This window comes from Microtus ochrogaster, chromosome 7, assembly GCF_000317375.1.
Source record: "Microtus ochrogaster isolate Prairie Vole_2 chromosome 7, MicOch1.0, whole genome shotgun sequence".
Taxonomy (NCBI): domain Eukaryota; kingdom Metazoa; phylum Chordata; class Mammalia; order Rodentia; family Cricetidae; genus Microtus; species Microtus ochrogaster.
The window spans coordinates 3,740,953-3,764,765 of NC_022014.1; the positions used below are offsets into that span (position 1 = coordinate 3,740,953).

The 23,813-nt window shown below is 44.2% G+C and overlaps 1 protein-coding gene across 1 annotated transcript in view; it reads left to right on the plus strand.

Annotated features, from left to right (window-relative positions):
- LOC102002556 (ATP-binding cassette sub-family A member 17-like) overlaps positions 1 to 23,813 on the plus strand; it is a 75,407-nt gene that overhangs the window by 41,489 nt on the left and 10,105 nt on the right. Inside the window, exons 13-22 of the mRNA XM_026780668.1 lie at positions 1,241 to 1,396; positions 1,583 to 1,793; positions 2,810 to 2,960; positions 4,439 to 4,537; positions 11,309 to 11,471; positions 14,811 to 15,117; positions 17,038 to 17,311; positions 17,418 to 17,622; positions 18,386 to 18,605; positions 20,176 to 20,334. Coding sequence (XP_026636469.1) covers positions 1,241 to 1,396; positions 1,583 to 1,793; positions 2,810 to 2,960; positions 4,439 to 4,537; positions 11,309 to 11,471; positions 14,811 to 15,117; positions 17,038 to 17,311; positions 17,418 to 17,622; positions 18,386 to 18,605; positions 20,176 to 20,334 — 1,945 coding nt within the window. The remainder of the gene's footprint in view (positions 1 to 1,240; positions 1,397 to 1,582; positions 1,794 to 2,809; positions 2,961 to 4,438; positions 4,538 to 11,308; positions 11,472 to 14,810; positions 15,118 to 17,037; positions 17,312 to 17,417; positions 17,623 to 18,385; positions 18,606 to 20,175; positions 20,335 to 23,813) is intronic.

The window sequence follows — 23,813 nt, forward strand, 5'->3', positions numbered from 1 at the left end:
ATCGTGGTTCTCAGCCCCCATTGTGGTTCTCAGCCCCCATCGTGGTTCTCAGCACCCCCATCGTGGTTCTCAGCACCCCCATCGTGGTTCTCAGCACCCATCGTGGCTCACAACCCCCATCGTGGCTCACAACCCCCATCGTGGTTCTCAACCCCCATCGTGGTTCTCAACCCCCATCGTGGTTCACAACCCCCATTGTGGTTCTCAGCACCCATCGTGGTTCTCAACCATCCATAGCTCCACACAGACACAGGCACACAAATACACAGACACACATACAGATGGAGAGAGACACACACACACTCCAAACAATGACAGAAAACTTGCACAAAGCTGGCTTTTCAGAGTGGACCACCTCCATTGTGTGACCTCTATGTAGCCCTGGCTGTCCTGGAACACTCTGTAGTCTAGCCTGGAACTCAGGAGATTTGTCTGCCTATGCCTCCCAAGTGCTGGCATTAAAAGTATGTACCTCCACCAACTGTCTCCTGACGTGTTTTTTAAACAACCTGATGATGTATTTATTTTTAAGTCATTTACTGTGGAACTGGATCTGAGGGCCCAAGGCCACGACCAAGCAACCCAAAGTATTTCACCAAGGCCAAATGTTTTAATTCCACAGAAGGGTGTGTATCCCTATCAAATCAAGCAAACAAACACACGGGGGGGGGGGGACAACAGGGGGGGTGGCTCTGCCTCAGCCTGAGTGGTCAGAAACTAGCCTCACATTTTTACGTAGCTGGCTAATTCAAAATGATAAGCAAAGTGCGACTTTTGAGAACAGGGTTCAACTCTGATCCTAGAAAAGTGTTGATTTGCTGGGCATGGTGGCACACGCCTTTGATCTTGGCACCGGGGAGGGCAGATCTTTGTGAGTTTGAGGCTAGCCTGGTGTACATAGTGAATTCCTGAACAACCAGAGCTACACAGTAAGACCCTGTCTGAAAGTACGTAGGGCAAGGAGAGGGAGGGAGGGAGGATGAGGTGTTGAGTCTGTGGAGGAATTTTTGCCAGAAGGTGTCTTTAGATTTCTCTAAAGATGGGGTCTCTTTAACCCTTTGATAGGCGATACATTTCATTTACATTTTCACTTACATAGCTTTGTCCTTTGCCCTGAAAGTGATGTTCCTTATGTATTTTTCTTCTTCTTATTTTATGTGTATACAAACAAAATGTTGATTAGACATCCCAGCTCCCATCAGTAACACTTGCCTTACATCCCCTCATTTCCTGCCTCCAGTTGAAAGGCCTGTCTCCCCAGAACTGCCGTGGAGAAATAGAGGAGCTGCTGCCCCTCCTCGGCCTAAAGGACAAGTGGAACTCGAGGTCCAAGTTCCTGACTTGGGGGATGAAGCGCAAGCTCTCACTTGGCATCGCCCTCATAGCCGGTTCTAAGGTATAGAGCAGGGGTCTGGCCTCTTGATGCAGCCAAGTCAGGCTCCTACACTAGGACAGACCTAGGGGTGGTGAGGACATCTTGTCAAACCCCCAGCTGCAGCTGCACAGAGTCCCTCAGCGTGCCTAGCCTGGGCCTGGGATATGGCTCTGTCAGTGTTTAAAGACTGCACCTCTGCCCTTCTAGGTCCTGATTCTGGACGAGCCCACCTCAGGCATGGACTCCACTTCCAGGAGGGCCATCTGGGACCTTCTTCAGCAGCAGAAGAGTAACCGCACCATCCTGCTGACCACTCACTTCATGGATGAAGCTGACCTGCTGGGGGACCGCATCGCCATCATGGCCAAGGGGGAGCTACGGTGCTGTGGGTCACCAGCGTTCCTCAAGCAGAAATATGGTGAGTAGCGGGCAGCAGGAGTCCAGGTCAGCCTCTGTCCTGTGATGGGCCAGTGCCACTTCCACTGCCCTTGTGAAGCGCCCTGGTCTTCCCTAGACTTCCTGTTGTCGGTCCAGGAGATGAGCTTGTGAGAAGGAGGAAGAAATGAAGTGAAAAGCACCTTTGAGACTTAGGACCAGAAGACCCATGTTAAACACATGGGTTTCAGTTTGTCAATTTATTGCCTCTTCATCCAGGCACCAAGTTAGTTTATCCTTTCTTAGAATTTTTTTAAAAAAAAATCTAATCTATGAAATGGAAGCAAACAAAGCCAAAGTCTCACAGCCCATGTCTGACCCATCTGCAAACATTGCTGGTCTTAATTTCAAAATACATATAGGAGTTGGGCAGTGGTGGCGCACGCCTTTAATCCCTGCACTCAGGAGGCAGAGACAGGTGGATCTCTGTGAGTTTGAGGCCAGGTGGGTCTACAATCAAGTTCCAGGACAGCCAGAGCTGTTACACAAAGAAGCCCTGTCTCAAAAAGAAACCAAGACTATATATATGTTCTACCTATTTCTTTCAAATTTCTGGCTACATTCTAGCATTCTGGTGTCTGGGTCACCATCTCCTCCTACTTGGATTATTACAGATGCCTCCTTGCCTGTCCCTCTGTCTCTAATCTTACATCTTCACACTCTGTTGGCAACCTAGTTATCCAAGTGAGTTCCTGGCAGTATGCACCATTCTTACATTCAGAATTCGGAGGATCACCCTTCTTGGCACCCTTACTGTAGTTCTTTATCCCTGCTTAGCACTTAGATTGGCCATCATTCTATCTCCTAATTCTGAAACAGAAGGGCAGTCTCTAGAATGGCATTGCAGAGTTTCTGAAGCCAGGCCATTATGGTTTAAACTGACTTCACAACATTTCTTTGTCTTTGCTGTGACCTGTCCATGCTGAGCTAGGGAATATGGCCTAAGAAGAATGGCGTAAAGAATAAGCTGATTTCATAGTCTTCTGCATGGTCTTCCAGGTGGAGGGTATTATATGACTTTGATAAAAATGCCCATCTGTGACACTGTGAAGCTTTCGAGTGTGGTTTACCAACACATACCAAATGCAATTTTGGAGTCCAGCATTGGAGAAGAAGTGGTATTCATACTTCCTAAGAAGACCATGTCCAGGTATGGATCAAGACGCCAGCACTCTCCACCACAGCCACAACAATCCTCAGCCTTCCCACATGCCCACACACAAAGTACAGTGTCTCCTGTTGCGGAGTCAGCATAGGATTCAGAACCCCGTCATCTGAATTATGTCTAGCATGGAACTTGGGTCCACCTCATTGGCCATGGCTCTTCTTGAAGACTTGTAAAATAATGAGGTGTTATCTGATCCACATACACCCAGTGAGCTGAGCAAGTAATGGCAATCACAAGAGACAACACTCAGAAAACAAAAATAAAGACAAATAACACATTAGTCTTCAGAAATCCTAAATTCTAGGTGGACATGCGTCTCAAATTCCTGCTTTTTCTGAAGCAGGGAATGCTTATTGATGGTTCCAGTTCATGAGAACAGTTCCAGACAGCCTTGACGTCACCCACTGGCTGTTCACTCTGTCTTTGAACACTTATTTCTTCCTAAAAGCTGGCTTCATTTGCCTGATCCTTGCTATAGAAGAGTATCCAAGATGGTATAAGTACTTTGTCGGGGTCCTCTGCATCAAGTTATGAAACACACCTTTTTTAGACTGAAGCCATACTCACAGTCTTGAAAACATGTCCTGCCATGTCACGCGTATTCACAGATATGCTTTTGGTCTCCTGTTACTACAGCTGAACGTGCTGCCAAATTCTGCCGCTAAGTGACAATTTCCTCACTACTTTCCCAGTTTGTCTAGACTTCTCTTGAAGCCCTTCTTGCCTTTGCCTCACTGTCTTGTCCCAAAAACATGACACCTGCTCTCAGATCTGAGGGTTTTATAGTGCTGTAGTGCTTCTAGTTTCAAATTCTGGGTCAGTTGTATATTACTGAATAACAACATAACTCAAAACATTCTGGCTTAAAGTAGCAACTATTTTAATGTTTGTTCCCCAGTACTGGGGATTCAGTCCAGGGCCTTACACATAAAAGACAGGGGCTATAACTGTTGCCTCCCCTGCCCCCATTGGTTTCTGTCTGTTGGTTGCACTGAACTGGACAGTTTTTATGCTCCACATTAATTTTTTCTGGACCTAGAGTGTTCTGGAATAACCAGGATGGCTCGTTCTCACATCTGGGAAAACAGGGCTAGCTAACAACTGGGTGCTACTGGAACTGCTGAGTGTAGCATCCAGTGCTCCTCTCCGTCACTCTCAGATGCCTTGGGCTTCTCATGGTGTGGCGGGTCGAATCCAAGAAAAGGTATCTCAGGAGGACTGAGAAGGAACAGTGGTAGTTACTCCTCGTTAGGCTTTTGTACTAGACATGTTTTATACTTAGCCCTATAGGAACTTTCCAAAGTAAATACTATTACAAGTTCAAAAGTGATAGCTATGAAACTAAGTGATAAAGCTGAGAACTGAGCAGATATCTCAACAACAAACTCCATGTCTTCTCTGCTGTGGAAAGCTTAGGGTGGAATTACATCTTTCAAAAATAAAACCTTTTTCCCTTCTAGGTTTGAAGCTCTATTTACTGAATTAGAACAGAGACAGATAGAGCTGGGAATCTCCACTTTGGGAGCCTCTGTCACTACTATGGAGGAAGTGTTCATACAGTAAGCAAAACTAAAATAACTGGAAGGCTGGGGAGGTGGCTCAAGTGGGTAAGAGCACTTGCTATGCAAGCTTGAAAATGGGCTCTCTGGCTGACCAGCCCAGGAAAATCCCAGGGATCATCAGGTTCACCGAGAGACCCTGTCTCAAGGGACAAAATGGAAAAGAATAGAGGAAGACATCAGACATCTTTCTCTGTCATCGAGAGTACCTGTGCACACCCACATGTACACACACACTAACAAAACTGACAGCTTCAAACTTCTTATCCAATGCTTGACTCTTGTTCCTAATTGTCTTGCTAAATGGCCTTCTAGTCTCTGAACAATACTTTTGATCTAGTAGGATATTAGATAATAAAAAATTGTGTTAAATGTATTATTATTCAGCAAACTTATTTTTGGAGGGTGGTGAGAACAGGGTCTCTCTATATATGACTGTCCTAGACCTCACTATGTAGACCAGGCTGACCTCAGACTTACAGAGATCCACCTGCCTCTGCCTCCTGAGTGCTGGGATTAAAGGTGTGTGCCACTACACCTGTTCTAGCAGATCTATTTTTTTTTTACTTTTTTTGAGACAGGGTCTCATTATATAGTTATAAATATGTCTGAAAGTTCCTGTATGTATCAAGCTGGCCCCAAACTTGGGTGATCCTCTTGCCTCTGCTTCTTGAGCACTGTAATTATAAGTATATGTTACCAACTGGCAACAGCCATTTTATCAATTGAGGTGCTTTTGCCTACAGGTATCTTGACAATAATCTTGACTTAGCTGTTTTTAACAATATGGAGAATTTATTACTTCTCTTACAAAGAATCCCCCTGATTGCACAGTTGTTGGGCTAAGTGGTTTATCTACCAAACAATTTGTACACCCTAAATCGGGAATGCAGGCTCAGTTCTAAGAAGACCTTGGTGGAATGCTGCTATCTAGGGAGTTACACCAGGCCAGAGTTTGGCAAGGAGTCCAGGGGTAATTTTATCCAGTCTGGCATTTGTCTTTTTATTTGCATGTGCAGCTGTTTATGATTATTCATGAAATATTCAGATTTATAACTATGATTTTTCTTGATGTGTTCTACTTTTGACAAGTACACATTGCATATAATTTTCTCTTTTATTTTTGTTTTTCCCCTATTTTCAACCATCCATCCATACTTGTTGCAAATTATATATTACAATTTTATTATTTTAATGATCAGTCTAAATGAAGAGATACGATATCTTTGTCAAAGGCTAAAAGGAATTGGAATCTTTAACCTGCTCTTGAAAATTGCTGGGACCCTTACTCCCCATGTGCTCCACCATTGTCAACTTACATATTATTGTACATTCTCTTTTTTGTTTTATTTATTTATTTTTTATTGATATTTATTGAACTCTACATTTTTCTCTGGTCCTCTCCCTGCCTCTCCTATCCCCCCTTCAAACTTCCCCCAAGGTCCCCATACTCCCAATTTACTCAGGAGATCTTGTATTTTTCTACTTTCTACTTCCCATGTAGATTAGATCTATGTAAGTCTCTCTTAGTATCCACATTGTAGTCTAAATTCTCTGGGATTGTGGTTTGTAGGATGGCTTTCTTTGCTTTATGTTTAAAAACCACCTGTGAGTGAGTACATGTGATAATTGTCTTTCTGTGTCTGGGTTACCTCACTCAAAATGATATTTTCTAGCTCCATCCATTTTCCGGCAAAATTCAAGCTGTCATTATTTTTTTCTGCTGTGTAGTACTCCATTGTGTAAGTACCACATTTTCCTTATCCATTCTTCGGTTGAGGGGCATTTAGGTTGTTTCCAGGTTCTGGCTATGACAAACAAAGCTGCTATGAACATAGTTGAGCACATGTCCTTGTGGCATGATTGAGCATACTTTGGATATATACCCAAAAGCGGTATTACTGGATCTTGAGGAAGGTTGTTTCCTAATTTTCTGAGAAATCACCACACTGACATCCAAAGGGGTTGTACCAGCCTGCATTCCCACCAGCAATGCAGAAGTGTTCCCTTTTCCCCACAACCTCTCCAGCATAAGTTGTCAGTGTTTTTGATCTTGGCCATTCTTACAGGTATAAGATGGAATCTCAGAGTTGTTTTGATTTGCATTTCTCTGATGACTAAGGATGTTGAACATTTCCTTAAGTGTCTTTCAGCCATTTTAGATTCCTCTGTTGAGAGTTCTCTGTTTAGGTCTGTACTCCATTTTTTTTATTGGATTATGTGATCTTTCGGTGTCCAATTTCTTTTTTTTTAATCTATTTATTTATTAAAGATTTCTGTCTCTTCCCCGCTACCGCCTCCCATTTCCCTCCCCCTCCCCCAACCAAGTCCCCCTCCCTCGTCAGCCCAAAGAGCAATCAGGGTTCCCTGCACTGTGGGAAGTCCAAGGACCACCCACCTCCATCCAGGTCTAGTAAGGTGAGCATCCAAACTTTTGTGGCTCCCACAAAGCCAGTACGGCAGTAGGATCAAAAACCCATTGCCATTGTTCTTGAGTTCTCAGTAGTCCTCATTGTCCGCTATGTTCAGCGAGTCTGGTTTTATCCCAGGCTTTTTCAGACCCAGGCCAGCTGGCCTTGGTGAGTTCCCGATAGAACATCCCCATTGTCTCTGTGTGTGGGTGCACCCCTCGCAGTCCTGAGTTTCTCCAATTTCTTGATTCTTTGTATATTTTGGAGATCAGACCTCTGTCTGATGTGAGGTTAGTGAAGATCTTTTCCCATTCTGTAGGCTGTTGTTTTGTCTTGTTGACCTTTGCTTTACAGAAGCTTTTCAGTTTCAGGAGGTCTCATTTATTAATTGTTTATCTCAGTGTCTGTGCTGCTGGGGTTATATTGAGGAAGTGGTCTCCTGTGCCAGTGTGTTCAAGTATACTTTCCACTTTCTCTTCTATAAGGTTCAGTGTGGCTGGCTTTATGTTGAGGCCTTTGATGTATTTGGACTTTGAGTTTTGTGCATGGTGATAGATATGTTTTTTTATTCTTCTACATGTTGATAGTCAGTTATGCCAACACCACTTGTTAAATATGCTTTCTTTTTTCCATTTGATATTTTTTGCTTCTTTATCAAAGATCAGGTGTTTGAAAATGTGTGGATTGATATCTGGGTCTTCTATTCGGTTCCATTGGTCCTCCTGTCTGTTCTTATGCCAATACTGGGCTATTTTCAGTACTGTAGCTCTGTAGTAGAGTTTGAAGTCAGGGATTGTGATGCCTCCAGAAGTTCTTTTATTGCATAGGATTGTTTTGGCTATCCTGGGTTTTTTGCTTTTCCAAATGAAGTTGAGTACCATTCTTTCGAGGTCTATGAAGAATTTTGCTGGGATTTTGATGGGCTATTGTGCATTTTAATTCTGAATCTTTTTAGCCTTCACAAAACATCATTATTTGTCTGGGACACAAAATGGTTTATCAGTGTTCTCTGCCTTGTGTGTGCTCCACCACTAATCCACACCCCAGCCTTCCTGTAGCAGTTTTAATCTGTGCCAAGCCCTAGGTGTTTTGTTCTTGTTTTCAAGCTAGGAAACTTTTTTTTTTTAAATAGGGTCTCACTGTGTTGCCCCGGCTGCCCTGAGGTTAATATATGTAGACCTGAATGGCCTTAAATTCACAAAGATCACCTGCCTCTACCTCCAGGGTGCTGGGATGAAAGGCAGGTGCTACCATGCACAGCAATATATATATATTTGAAATAAAAAAATTATCTCTTTCCCTTTTTTGTGGTAGTGGGGACTACCTAGGGTCTCTCATATGGTGGTGAGTGCATTATCACTGAGCTACCTCTCTAGACATTTCTTCATAGTTTTATGATCAAGTGTGTGTGCTTACTGGGGACTGTATTGATGGTATCTTGTATACTAGGCAAGCATTCTACCACTAAGCTATGTTCTCAGCCCTCTCTCTGTTTTACTGTGAGGTAGAGTTTCACTAAGTTGAGCAGGCTGGCCTCGTATTTATTCCCGGGGCTCTGAATTTATGAGCCCCTTCTCCAGGTTGCCTTACAGCTGGGATTACACCTGTGTGTGGCTCACTAGCAGGCTTTTGTTTTATTTTTATTTGATTTTGGTTTTTGAAGAAAAGATTTCTCTATTTAGCCCTGGCTGTTCTGGAACTCGCTCTAAAGACCAGGCTGGTCGCAAACTCAGACATTCCCCTGCCTCTGTCTCCTGAGTGCTGGGAGTAAAGGCATATGCCACCACTACCTGGTATCACTAGCAGTTTTTAATGAAAACATTTTCATCTCTATGGAAGTTAATTTATACATTTCTGTCTTTCATGGGTTTTAAAAAATCTATTCTATTTTTAAAAATATTTACCTTAGGTGATCCAAATATTTCCCCTGCCTTTTCTTCTGGGAACGTTATTATTTTAGCTTTAAATTAGGCATATAATTGAATTAGGAATTATTTGGGGTGTGACTTGATAAAGCATCAGTATTCCTTTTCTTGCACATGGCTGTCTCATTGGGACACAAGTATTTATTGAAAAGATTTTTCTTTCCACATTGAATTGTTTGGGTTTCATCACCAAAAGTCAACTGACTTTAATTTTTCTACATTCCCAGTTCTGCTTCAAGGATCTAGTCCGTCTTGATGCCAGTACCATATTGTTGGGATGGCCACTGGGGATTGCTGTAGTTTTGCAGAATGTTTAGCTTTGTTCTGTTTTTTTTTTTAAAGACTATTTTAGTTATTAAAGGTACTTTGATATAAACTTGTCAGTTTCTATTTACGAACCTGTTGGAATGCCAGTCCATAATTTTTAAGAATGTACTACACTAATACAAGAAGTTAATCTTGGGGAAAGAGGAGGCGTCTGAAAAGCTCTCTGCACTTCCTGCCCTTAGAAGTGGATCCAGCGGTCCCAGTTCAACTCCACGGACTGCGCCCTTGCCGATAGCTAGAAAACATGCAGCCTCCTGAAAAGCTTTAAGAAAAAATAATAGTTAATCCATTCTCCATTTCTTCACCGACGGAAACTGAGATAATAAATGTTTACAGTTGTTGGGCTAAAGAGGTGGCTCAGAGTTCCTGAGTTCAATTCCCAATAACCATGCAGTGGCTCACAACCATTTGTAATGAGATCTGGTGCCCTCTTCTGGCCTGCAGGCACACATGCAGGCAGAACACTGTATACCTATCTTTTTTTTTTTTTTTTGTATACCTATCTTTAAAAAATAAATGTTTACAGTTGTTTTAAGATGCCCAACTTTGGAGACAATCTGTGTTGCAGTATAAACAACAAATGTACCAACTTTTATAATCCTCCTGAAAGAAAAATTAGCCACAAGTAATAACGACTTATGTTAGGATAAGTTCCCAGGAATAAAAAAGTGACTCAGGGGTTATGAACAGAAATACATCACCTAACTGGGCAGTGGTGGCACACACCTTTAATCCCAGCACTTGGGAGGCAGAGGCAGGGCCAGCAAACTATTCTTAGAAAGCCAGGTAGTGCACTTATGCCCATGCCACAGAACCCCCAAAGAAGGCCACCACAGAGCCGTTATCCAATGCAAACACACACACTGGGGTTTATTGATTACAAGGTAGCTCAGACCATAATCCAACACAGCGATGATGCAGCAGGTCAGCCTCCAGCCCTTGGGATAAGGGGTTTTTAAAGTGAAAACTGCAAACAGGGTAATGCAAATCTTGGCATTTCGGGATTGGGCAAAGGCATACAACCTTTGAATTCCTTGGTTGGAGTATAAGGGAATTACAAAACAGTGGCTGTCAGCAGACGAGAATTTCAAAACAGCAGTTAATCGGATACCCACAGGACATTTGGAGCAAGCAGATGTTGTTTGGACACTCTGGTGGGTCACTTTGACCAGGACAGGCTCAGTTTCTTGAAAATGTTTATGTCTTTGCCGTAGCTGCATTCACACACACACACAGTTAGGCTCTGTCTAAGATGAAATTCTTTATCATAATGGAATTTGTTATTGGGAGGCAGAAAAAGGCAGATCTCTGTGAGTTAAGGCCAGCCTAGTCTACAAAGTGAGTTCCAGGACAGCCAGAACTACACAGAGAAACCCTGTCTCAAAAACAAAAATAAACAAACAAAAACTCCAGATAGCATTTTATACTATGTAAGCTTAGACAATCAGGATATTATGTAGGTACTTATGTACTCAACATGTAATCATTTCAAAATGCAAAACCATTCTAAGTTCAGGACCAGGGAAAAAGTAGGCCTTGGCTGTTCTGAACTACTAACCAGTGCTTGTTAAGCTCCTGGTCTATAATCTTTTCTTCCTTTTTTTCAGTATTTGGTTTTTGTTTTTTGGAAACAGGGTTTCTCTGTGTAGCCTTGGCTGTCATGGAACTCTGTAGACCAGGCTGGCTTCAAACTCACAGGATCCACCTGTCTCTGCCTCCTAAGTCCTGGAATTAAAGGTGTGTGCCACCATTGCTTGGCCATTGTCAATAATCTCAATGTTTTTTTTAATTTTTAGTTTTGCTTATAAGATTAACTAACATATTAGTTGTTTTAATTTTCATGTAGTACTTTTTAAAACAAAGTAACAAACATCTAATCACAATAGTGTTGCATGCTATCTTTAGAAAAGACATTGGGGAGTTAACACGGTGCTCAGAGCCCATGGAGGCCCATGCTCCCCACTGTACAACTTAGACATAGCACCCTTCGCCGTCACTGTTCTCAGTCTAGCTTACAGCTTCCCAAGTAGTATATGAATCTCATTGTTTAAACACAAACAAAATGAAATGGGTTGTGATTTTGAGACTTTGTTTTTGTTTTGGTTTAGAGTTTGTAAGTCGGCTGATTCTGGCACAAGTGTCTTAACTGAGAAGCGACCCTCTGTTCAACATTGTCCCCGAATTCACAGAGTTCCTGTTGACAGAATTAAATGTCTTCACTCAAGAATCTTTTCAGTGCAGTCTGGCCTGTCAATCAAATTAAATACTGGAGTAAGCAGCATATTTCAAATACATGGGGAAAATGTGGTTTAATGGATGGAATCCTGCTGTTCTATCAAGAGCCGGGTTTAGAGTGGGCGTGGTGGCTTATGGCTTTAATCCCTGCACTCAGAAGCCAAAGGCAGACAGATCTCTATGAGTTTGAGCCTAGCCTGGTCTACATAGTGAGTTCCACGATAGACAGGGCTAGGTAGAGAGATGCTGTCTCAAAAAAATAAAAATAATAAAAGAACTGGGTTTGGTAGCACATGCCTATAATTCCAGTACTTGAGAGGCTGAACCAGGAAGACTATGAGTTCATGGACAGCCTTGGTTACATGTAGAGATTTCGTGTCAATAAAATAAGATAAAGAATGGGTCTATGACGTTTCAGCAGGATTACACAGCCTGCTCTAGTTCAAAGGCAGAAGGGTCTTAGTTAGGGTTACTGTTGCTGTGATGAAACACCATGACCAAAGCATCAGCTTATAAAGGAAACATTTAATTCATAGGAGACCTGCCCTTTCCTGGATGGAGACAGAAAAGGAGGGGATTGGAAGGTGGAAATGGGGAGTTGAGGAGAGGGACTGGGAGGGGAGGATGGGGGAAAGACTGTGGCTGGGATGTAAAATAAATAGATGAATTTTATTTTTTTATTTTTTTTATTTTTTTATTTTTTTGGTTTTTTCGAGACAGGGTTTCTCTGTGGCTTTGGAGCCTGTCCTGGAACTAGCTCTGTAGACCAGGCTGGTCTCGAACTCACAGAGATCCGCCTGCCTCTGCCTCCCGAGTGCTGGGATTAAAGGCGTGCGCCACCATCGCCCGGCCAAATAGATGAATTTTAAAAGAGAAAGCATTTAATTGGGGGCTTGTGTACAGTTTTAGAGGATTAGCCCATTTCCAGCATGGCAGAGAGCATGGCAGCCCGCAGGCAGATGTGGCCCTGGAGTAGTCACTGAGAACTTACATCCTGATCCTATCCGTGGCAGGAGACAGATAGAGAGAGGGAGAGGGAGAGAGAGAGACTAGACCTGGCAAAAGCCCACCCTCAGTGACACACTCCCTCTGACAAGGCCACACCTCCTAAGCCTTCCTAAGAAGTCCACCAACTGGAAAGCAAACATCCAAATATATGGAACCTATGGAGGCCATCCTCGTTCAAGCCACCACAGTGGTGATTAGCCCAATTGAGGAACAGTATCCAAAACATCCTAGCAGGGGGCTGGCCTTTCTTCCTCAGCTAAGAGACTGAAAGAACTAGTTGAACTGCCCAAATCCATACTCTGTGCGGTATAGTTGCTCATGTGCTGCGCCCACCAAGAACTTAAATTTTAAGCATTAGTGGTGATGGCGCACGCCTTTAATCCCAGCACTTGGGAGGCAGGTGGATCTCTGTGAGTTCGAGGCCAGCCTGGTCTACAAAGTGAGTTCCAGGACAGCCAGGACTGTTACACAGAGAAACCCTGTCTTTTGTTGTTGTTGTTTGTTTGTTTGCTTGCTTGCTTGTTTTTCGAGACAGGGTTTCTCTGTAGCTTTTGGTTCCTGTCCTGGAACTAGCTCTTGTAGAACAGGCTGGCTTCGAACTCACAGAGATCTGCCTGCCTCTCTGCCTCCCGAGTGCTGGGATTAAAGCCGTGTCCTACCACTGCCTGGCAAGAAACCCTGTCTTGAAAAAAAAAAAGATTTAAAATTTTAAAAAGCGTATTTATGCAGTAATAGGGAAGTTCATTCATAAAGCCCATGTCTGGGGTTGGGGTCAACCCTCTGCTGCTCAAAATCCTTAGCAAGGCATTACCTGGTGCCCTGTGGCCATGACACGCCTTTGAAGGTCCCTCCCCAGCGCTGCTTGTGAAGTCCTTCTATGTCCACTCTCAGATTAGCTGTAGCAGACCTGTGGAGAGTGTTGAAGTAGGTGTTCAGCGCATCAAGGGTAGAAACTCATGCTTGCTTGAGACCTCTAGTGACTTGTTGATATTTGGCCAGGGATTCGAACGAGGCCTCTTTCCACAGGGCTCCTGGCAAGGGGCTGTGTGATAGGCACTAGAGCTTGGTCTGGAAGGCCCTTTCATATGTCCAGTCATGCTGCCCCAGAGAAGCCAAGTGAGCACACGCAGCGATGACCCCGAGGCTTCCCACACCAGGCTCGTGTCAGCCCCCTAGGATCACGGGGCATGTAACTGTAAATTGATTTTGACTGTCACTGCCACAAGGCCATGCTATGGGTCCTCCCTATTTATACAGATTATCTAACTAGAGGTGGAACATGCAAGTTAAAGATTACTTTAAAATTAAGTTGTATCCATCATCTAGAGATTTTGTTTTTTTGTTTTTGTTTTCATCACAGGGTTTCTCTGTGTAGTCCCGACTGTCCTGGAAATCACTCTAGACCCGGCTGGCCTCAAACTAACAGAGATCCACCTGTCTCTGCCTCCTGAGTGCTGGGATTAAAGGTTTACATCACCACCCTGCAATAATGTTCCACTCCGTAGCTCTGGGCGGCCTGGAATTCACTGTGCAGACCAGGATGGCCCTGAGCTGGTAGATATACTCCTGCCTTTGTCTCCTGAATGCTGGAACTAAAAATGTGTGTTACCCGGCAAGAATTTTTTTAAAGAGTTATTTATTTTTATGTGTGTGATATTTTCCCTCTGTGTATGTCTGTACCCCTCATGTGTGCCTGGTGTCCGTGGAGGTCAGAGGAGAGTGGCAGATTCCCTGAACTGGAGTTATAGTTGCTGTGAGCCGCCTTGTGGGTACTGGGGATTAAACCTGGATCCTAATGCGCCACTCTTCCAGCCCCCGATAATTTTTTTATGTTGTAACAAATGAAACATCCACCAATCTGCCATAGTCTCCCATCAAATTTAAATTTTTACAAGTCAGGGGGAAATGTTATTGTTTGTATCTGGTATCCGAAGTGCGGTAGGTTCTACCCACAGAAGTGTTCAGGTCGGAGCTCCTCTTGCTGCTCGTTAGCAGGATGAAATCATGAGGTGTCCTAACCTGAAGCAGAGGGAAGTGGGCCACACAGGGGAGGATTGTCAGTGGGCGGTGCAGTGGAGGACCGTAGGGGCGAGTGAGGTGGGCGGTGCAGTGGACTGTTGTGGGCGTGAGGTGGGCTGTGCAGTGGACTGTCGTGGGCGTGAGGTGGGCCGCACAGTGGACTATCGTGGGCGTGAGGTGGGCCGTGCAGTGGACTGTCGTGGGCGTGAGGTGGGCCGTACAGTGGACTGTCGTGGGCGTGAGGTGGGCCGTGCAGTGGACTGTCATGGGTGTGAGCAGACGCTGCTTCAGTGCGTCCAGGTTCCGCCTATATGTTGACACAGCACCTGCCTTCTTTTTCAACCCTAGCTCTGTCTTTTCTGCCAACAATTCTATGCTATGCTCCTGAAGAAGGTCACATATTCTTGGCGCAACTGGAAGCTGATGTTATTCGTGCAGATTCTGCTGCCTCTGGTGATCATTATGTTAAGCCTCACTTTTTTTGACTTCAAATTAAAGAAAATGGAAAACGTACCCTTGGAGCTGACTTTAAAAACATATGGTCAGACTATTGTGCCATTTTTTGTTTCTGAGAATTTCCACTTGGATCCTCAACTTTCAGATAATTTTAAAAAGATGCTTGTGGCAGCAGGACAGATTCCTTTGCATCTTCAAGGTAGGCACCAGAACCAGGAGCTGAGCGGGAAGTAGGGAAACTGCGTGTTTCTGGACCCCATGGTGCGCTCTGAAGTCAGACTGACTGTCTGAAGCTAAGGAAGGCGTCGTTTAGACTCTGGATAACAAGAAGGGGAGGACGTCCAGAGATGAGACCATCGTCTCTCCGGAGGTTGTGGAGTCTTTGTTTGTTTGTTTGTTTGTTTTGGTTTTTCAGGACAGGGTTTCTCTGTATCTTTGGCTGTCCTGGAACTCTCTCTGTGGACCAGGCTGGACTCAAACTCAGAGATCAGCCTGCTTCTGCCTCCAGAGGGCTGAGATTATTGTGCATGGTGCCACTGCCTGGCCGAGGTTGTGGATTCTTTAAGAAACTGATCGTAATGGAAGGTCCTCAGGTAGCTGATAGCATATTCCTGAAGGGGGTGCAGATACCCAGACCTGTCCTCATCCTTCTTCCCTTCCCACCCATGAGGCGACATGTCTGCATTTCCACATGCTCCTTTCATGATGCTTCACCACAGGCCCTCTGGGGTATTCCTTACAGTGACCGAGAGCTGTCTTAACACACTGTGCTTCTCAAAACTTGTTTCTTCATACATCAGATTGGGAGAAGCCTGCTTTGCATTGTCGCTAACAGTTTGATAATGACCATTTTTGTATAGTTGGAGTCCAATGTAATAATGTCAAGGTTATTTTTTTTTAAGATCACTAAATGTCTTTTTCAACTTTAAAGCATAGAGATGTGGCACTGTGTACTGAGAATATAGAGAGAACAGAATTAGTACAGCCCTCACGGAACTTCTGATCCAGAGGCCTATCGACAACAAGGTCAGAGCCTGTGGGAGGGAAACCCCACGGTCAGAGCCTGCCACCTGTGTAGGACTGGCTGGTGGGAAGGGAAGATCACTAAAAGACATTCCAGACAATATGGAGACCTGCAAGCTTAAGGAACCCACAGGTACAGAGAGAATCTAAAGACACGAGGCCAAGAGTCTGGAGAGTGACTAAATAGTTTTCTCTTCCTCTGTGAGAATGCACCAGGAAAGAAAATAGGGATTATCCTGGCACCTGGTGCTAAGAGGAGGAGTTCAAGAGTGAGGGCCTCTATTTGGCTTCCGAGGAGAGCTTCATGTTGTGTGTTGGAACATGGTAGACAGGAGGAAGGAATTTCAGGGTAGGAAGAGAAAGCTTAATCCACTGTCATAATAGCTCACTGCTTTCATAACTAACCACCTCCAAAGAGAAATAACCCACTCTAGAGCAGCAACGACCACTAAGGGTCAAGCATGTAACCCACACAGTCGTCCGCAGCAAAGTTCTCACTGCCTTTCTGTGGATTACACTGGGACTGACTTTCTGTAACATAGAAAATGGGTTCTAAGCCAGGCATGGTTGCACTCAGGAGACAGAGGCAGGCCAGTCTCTGTGAATTTCAGGCCAGCCTGGGCTACATAGTGAGACATCTCAAAACCAAACAACAAAACAAAACAGAAAGTACATTTTATAGTATTTGGATATGTGGCTTTGCCTAAAGGTCAGAGTCCCAGCAAGTTGGTAGGTCTGAGTATACTATTATTAAGTACAAAGAAACTATATAGAAGGTGAAGTGTTTTGTTTGGGACCACATGATCCAGAAAGACATTATGGGGCTAGACCTGGTTGAGGTGGTGGTAAGAGGAAAAGTAGTTGAAATCAAAAGGACTTAAGAGGTGGAAATTTGGAGATCATCTGGAATTCAGTAGAGAGTAGGGCAGGAGGGTTCTAGCTTTTGGATGTATGTGAGGTTGGTGGTAGGGTTCCTGGAAGGAACAGAAGACTGGAGGCGTTGGGGGTGGGGGCTCATGATGAATGCACTGTGTGCCATGGGGTCTGGTGTGATATTTTCTCAGCAATTCTTTGTGTACCTTTGGCTCCCTTCTAGGTCCTGTAGAGGACTTCCTACTGAAAAAGGCAAAATCGTCTCCTGAGGATTTTGATAAGCGCTATGTGGTGGCAGCTTCTTTTGAAGACGTGAATAACCGCAGCACAGTGAAGGCGCTGTTCAACAACCAGGCGTACCATTCCCCTGGCCTGGCTCTGGCTCTGGTGGACAATTTTCTCTTCAAGTTACTTTCCGGTGCCAATGCTTCCATTACCACAACCAACTACCCTCAACCGCAGACCGCCAAAGAGCTCTCCGAGAGTATCTTGTACCAGTACGTTAGCTTTCTTCCCCCAGCTTCAAGCTTCCCCATCTGTAGGGACTCTTGCTGCTCTTCACAGGTTTCCTTGAGCTGTGGCCTCATGTTCTGTCTTTCACAGGGGCCCTAAAGGACATTACCTTGTCGTCAACTTTCTTTTCGGAATAGCTTTCCTGTCGAGCTCTTTCTCCATCCTGACCGTCACAGAGGAGAACACTAAGTCTAAGCACATCCAGTTTGTCAGTGGCGTCAGCGCAGCTGCTTTCTGGCTCTCGGCGCTGCTATGGGATCTCCTGTCTTTCCTTGTTCCCACTCTTGTGCTAGTGGTGAGTACGGGGTGGTGCTGGGCTCACGCTCATGGACCGGGGGCTCCCCTAAAAGTCCAGTATACAGAACCAGAACCAGCTGGGAAGTTGAACTTGGAGTCAGTCCTGGCTAGAAAGGCAGATACGAAAGCTCTCTCATCACCAACTGTGGTCAAGTTCATTTAGGTTTAATATCTGCAGAAATGGGCTCCCTTGAGCTAGGGTGTTTATGTAGCACTCACAGAACTGCTGCCTCCAGTCAATGAGAAACAGTGTTTTGGAGATGTGTGTGTATGATTCAGAAGTAGGTAACCAAAGAACAGGGGTGAAGAACTTAGATGTAGGTGAATCAAGTAGTCCGAGGGTTCCCCGATTGTCCCGTGCAGAGTGGGTCATCCCCTGCTTTGTTCCGTGTGTTTTATCGGCATCTCTTGGTCCTTTATTTGCTTCACTGTTACTGAGACTCAGGGTGGCTTTAGTTCACAAGCGAATGCCTGCGAAGGACTGTTAACGCTTGTTTTAAATCCTGAGATGACGGGCCTATGAGAGGGCTCGGTGAGTGAAGGCGTTTGCTCGCAGGCCTCATGGCCTGAGTTTAATCTCTAGGTCATATAAGATGGCAGGAAGAACCAACTCGAGAGTGGTCCTCTGTCCTCCACCCACACATCCCTGGCACACACGCAGCAACTCCACCCCACCCGCACAAATACATAAATTAATTAAAGCAGAAAGAGTACTGTCTTCTGGCACGCATTGACTCTTCCAAAATTTTCTGTTTCTTAAGCTGGTGTTTTTGTGGTACAAGGAGGAAGCATTTGCACATTACGAGGGCACCGCGGCGGTGGTCTTGATCATGATGCTGTATGGCTGGGCCGCCATCCCCTTTGTCTACACAGTCAGCTTCTCTTTCAAAAATCCTGGTAACGCATGCGCTAAGCTGGTGGTGATGCTCACCTTCCTGAGCATCTGCCCCACTGTGCTTGTCACGGTCACAAGCGATAAAGGTGAGATCACATCTAGGTCTTGTCTAAATCTCTGCTCTAACAACCCTGGTCGTTACACACTCAGAAATGTGTGTCTACCCACCAAAGACCCATGAGGAAATGTTCACAGGTGCTAGAGGCTGAAGATTCCCACCTGGAGTGCGCCAAACGCATCTCCACAGGGGATGGACAAGCAATTCAATCAAATCACTCAGTAGATTATTGCTCAGTTTAAGAATGGACTACATTGAGCAGAAGAGTCTGCTACGTCTTGGGTTAAATCCATGAACAGACAGAGTTAATCCTGGAAACAGACTCGGGACTGACCCTGGGGCTGACCAGACAAACAACCCGCCAGGGAACTTTGAGAAGGAAGAGTGTTCTTGATCTTGAAGGGTACTAGTTTACATAAACTTACGTATTTACTAATCATTGTTCACCTGTGATCCATGCATTTCACTAAAATGCGGTGTTCTTTACTTAAAAAAAAAAAAGATGAGTAAATCAATGAGCCAGCATCGGAGGAAGGGCTCCTGGTAAGAAAGAAACTAAGGCTGAGTCAATTTACAACCTACACCTGAAACGGACATGGTCATGTTTGCACTACCAGGTCTGGATCGGGGTGGACAAAATGACTGAGAAGTTACCTCTACAATGCTCTTTTTATTAGGACTTATTTTATTATCATGGGTATGTGTTTGGGTTTTCTATGTGAATGTGCGCATACGTGGGGGTTCACATGGAGGTCAGAAAAGGGCATCGGATCCCCTGGAACCAGGCTGACAAGTGACTGTGGACTGTCTGAGGCACAGTTCCCGGGAGTCAAACTCCAGCCCCAGGAAGAGTAGGAGGTTCTTAGCTGCTGACTTCCTTCCAGCCCTACAGTGCTCATTCGCCTCGTGCCTCACTTCAGACTGAGTTTTCTTCCCTTCCTCTTCTTTCTTTATTTTTAAAAGTAATTTTTATTTGGGAGCTTGGCGAGATGGGTCAGCAGTTAAGAACACTGGCTATTCTTCTAGAGAACCCAGGTTTTACTCCCAGCACCCAAACGACAGTTCACAAATATTTGTAACTCTGGTTCCTGAGGTCAAGGTACTAAAAATACACACAGGCAAAACACTCAAACATATGAAAATTAAGAAAAATTATTTTATGTGCATAAGTGTCTGCCTGAATGACTGTATGTACATTACTTGCATCCTGGTACCCAGTCAGAATGCTGTGTCAGACTCCTCGGGACTGGACTTCAAATGCTGTGAGCCGCCATGTCGGTGGCTGTCTGTCTGTCTGAGCTCACCTCCAACCCTCCTGTAGCCATGCCCCCCTTGGATGTTCTCAGACACAATGTGCTCTTCAGGCTCACCTGCAAGAACGAGAATACAGAGTGACAGACTGAAGGGACCAAGCAAAGAAAAGCACTCGTGGCTTAGAGTTTGAAGGGATAGGGAGTCAACGCCAGGAGAGGAGGAAGCCAGGTTTCTGCTGGAGACCTAGGAGTAGGATGGTCTGGACTAAAGTGGGTTAGGAGGAACGGCGAAGTGTGCGCTTTGACTCATGCAGGTAAAACCAGTGCTTTCTGTTCTCTCTGCAGACCTTGGCTATGCGGAACTCTCAGACTCCTTGGATCATGTGTTCCTCATACTTCCTGGACACTGCCTGGGGATGGCTTTTTCCAATTTGTACTATAACTTTGAGCTAAAAAAGTTTTGCGATGCTAGGAACTTGAGTGATATTAAGTGCAATGATGTTTGTAAGTATTATGAATGAAATTAGCCAATAACAGTTTTGTTTAGTTTTGTTTCATGTGCTTAGGTGTTTTGCCTGCAGATATGTCTGCATAAGGGTGTTGGATGCCCTGGAACTGGAGCTCCAGACAGTTGTGAGCTGCCGTGTGGTTGCTGGGATTGATCCCAGGACCTCTGGAAGAACAGCTAGCGCTCTTAATCACTGAGCCTTCTCTCCACTCCCAATGCTGATGACATTTTAATACTGATACGATTTACATAATGTGATTTTATTTTTTGGTTGTTTTTTGAAACAGGCTTTCTCTGTGTAGCACTGGCTGTCCTGGAACTCGCTCTGTAGACCAGGCTGACCTCCAATTCAAGGAGATCCATTTGCATCTGCCTCCTGAGTGCTAAGATTAACGGTGTGCACAACCACTACCCAGATGATTTGTCTTTTTTTTTTTTTTTTTTTTTTTTTTTTGGTTTTTTGAGACAGGGTTTCTCTGTGGCTTTGGAGCCTATCCTGGAACTAGTTCTTGTAGACCAGGCTGGTCTCGAACTCACAGAGATTCTCCTGCCTCTGCCTCCCAAGTGCTGGGATTAAAGGCGTGCGCCACCACCGCCCGGCCCAGATGATTTGTCTTTTTTGAGACAAAGTCCATGTATCCCTGGCTGTCCAGGAACTCACTACTATTTAGACCAGGCTACCCTTGACCTTGCAAAGATTTACCCAGTTACAAGCATGTGCCACCCCACCAAGATGTAACTCATTGCAACATTCACCTTCTGTATGAAATGACATGGTATTTGCATATAAGCTATGCATATCTGCACACCCCCCCACCCCCGTGCATGAATGTGTGTGTGTGTGTGTGTGTTGCTTAGGATCTAACACAGAGCCTTGTGCATACTAAACAAGTGTTCTGCCATTGAGCTATACCTAGTCTGTTCCCACATGCTTTAAATTATCATTAAATTTCTCTAAAATAGTTAATATAGTGTAACTGCTATGAAAATAGATGCTATGTAAATAGCAGTTACACTATATGTAAGAATAATGACAAGAAGAAAACTATAGATGTTTAGTACAGATACAGTTTTTATTTTCTGAGAAGTTTTGACACCCCCAGTTTCTCATTGATTGAACCCATAAATACAGAACCTAGGAATACAGGAAGATGACTGTAGTGTGCAATTTTGTATGGAACACAAGAATCAGTAGGTTTTTTTCAGCCAGGCAGTGGTGGTGCCTATCTTTAATCCCAGCACTCAGGAGGCAGAGGCAGGTGGATCTCTGTGAGTCTGAGGCCAGCCTGGTCTACAGAGTGAGTTCCAGGACAGGCTCCAAAACCACAGAGAAACCCTGTCTCGAAGAGACAAGCAAACAAACAATCAAAAGAATCTGTAGGTTTTTGTGTTGATGTGAACCAGTGCTTTGCTAGGGGAAGACAGTAACCTATAGGTATACCAAAAGGAGACTAGTTAACAAATTGTAGTACACTATACAATAAAAAATGATAAGCCATGTGGTGGTGGCACACACCTTTAATTCCAGCACACAGGAGGCAGAGGCAGGTGGATCTCTGTGAGTTCGAGGCCAACCTGGTCTACAAGAGCTAGTTTCAGGACAGGCTCCAAAGCTACAGAGAAACCCTGTCTTGAAAAACCAAAAAAATAAAAAAAAATTAAAAAAAGAAGATACAAGTATCAAAAGTGATTTTATCTGTATATTCTTTTTTTTAAAAAAAAAGGCTTATTCAACTTTTAATTTTATATACATTAGTGTGAAGGTGTCAGATCCGCTGCAACTGAATCTTCAGACAGTTGTGAGCTGCCATGTGGGTGCTGGGAATTGAACCCTGGTCCTCTGGAAGAGCAGTCAGTGCTCTTAACCACTGAGCCATCTCTCCAGCCCCCTTATCTGTATATTCTTATGTGGTCAATGTCCATTATATATTAAATGAAGCAAGTACATTGGAGAAGATAATGCATAGTATTATTCCATATTCATTTTAAAAGATACTATCTGGGCCAGTGCTAGGCGGTGGTGGCGCTCACCTTTAATCCCAGCACTTGGGAGGCAAAAGCAGGCAGATCTCTGTGAGTTCGAGGCCAGCCTGGCCTACAAGAGCTATTTCCATGACAGGCCCCAAGACAAACCCTGTCTTGAAAAACAAACAAACAAAAAAAGAAAATAAAAAACAGATACTATCTGGGCCCGTGAGATGGCTCAGTGCTTGCTGCTAAGCCTGATTGCCTAAGTTTGACTCCTGGGACTCACAGGTTGGAAGGAGACTACCAACTCCCACGAGTTGTCTAGCCCCCTAACATGTATAGCGTATTTGCCCCCTGCCCTGTGCACACACACACACACACACACAAATAAGAAAATAAATAAACATAATTTTACAAATTAATGGCTAGAGAGGTAGCTCAGCTGTTGAGGGCACTGCCTGCTCTTCCTGAAGCCCTGAGTTCGATTCCCAGCACCCACAGAGTGACTAATAACTATTTATAATTTTGATTTTAGGGGGGACTAATGTTTTCTTGGCATCAATAAAATGCATGATGATATACAGACATGACACACAGGCAGGCAAAACACCTATCTACAGAAAATAATTCCAACAAGATAATACTTGTGGGTTGAAACTTGGTAGTAATTTGACTAACATGCATGATGCCCTGGGTGGAGCACCAATAGTGAACTATAAATAAAAGTATGAAAGAATTATGCACAAAACTATACAATCATTACAATGTTTAAGGAAATGAAAAGCACTCTAATTGCCTGCTTCATTCTTTTTATTTTTCCTCAATGAGCACATATTTATTGTATAATTTTCAAATATATATAGTTACAAAAATTTAAGACAGCTATGATAAAAAAAGAGAGACTAGAATCCTTCAGAGCTGGTCTGGCCTGGTTTGTAGTAATGGATGAAACGCCTAAGGTCTTCTGCACGCTAAACAAGTACTTTCCCACTGAGCTAACCCCCACGTCTCCTCCTGAGATTCTTCTACATGATTGAAAATAAGGAAAAGCCTTTTATTATTATTGCTATTGCTGTTTTTAATTTTATTTATTTATTTATTTAAGATTTATTTATTTATTATGTGTACGGTATTCTCAGTATTCTGTCTGCATGCATGCCTGCAGGCCAGAAGAGGGCACCAGATCTCATTACAGATGGTTGTGAGCCACCACGTGGTTGCTGGGAATTGAACTCAGGACCTTTGGAAGAGTAGGCAGTGCTCTTAACTGCTGAGCCATCTCTCCAGCCCATATTCTTGTTGTTTTTTTATCTCAAATATAAGAAGCATGTAGTAATATGAGCGCGGGGCTGCCTTCCCAGCACCCCGGCCGCCTGCCCGGCTAGCTTTGCCCGAAATAATTACACAGACACTGTATTCATTTAATCACTGCTTGGCCATTTCTATCTAGCCTCTTCTAGGCTAACTCTCGCACCTGGACTAGCCCATTTCTAATCATCTGTGTGTA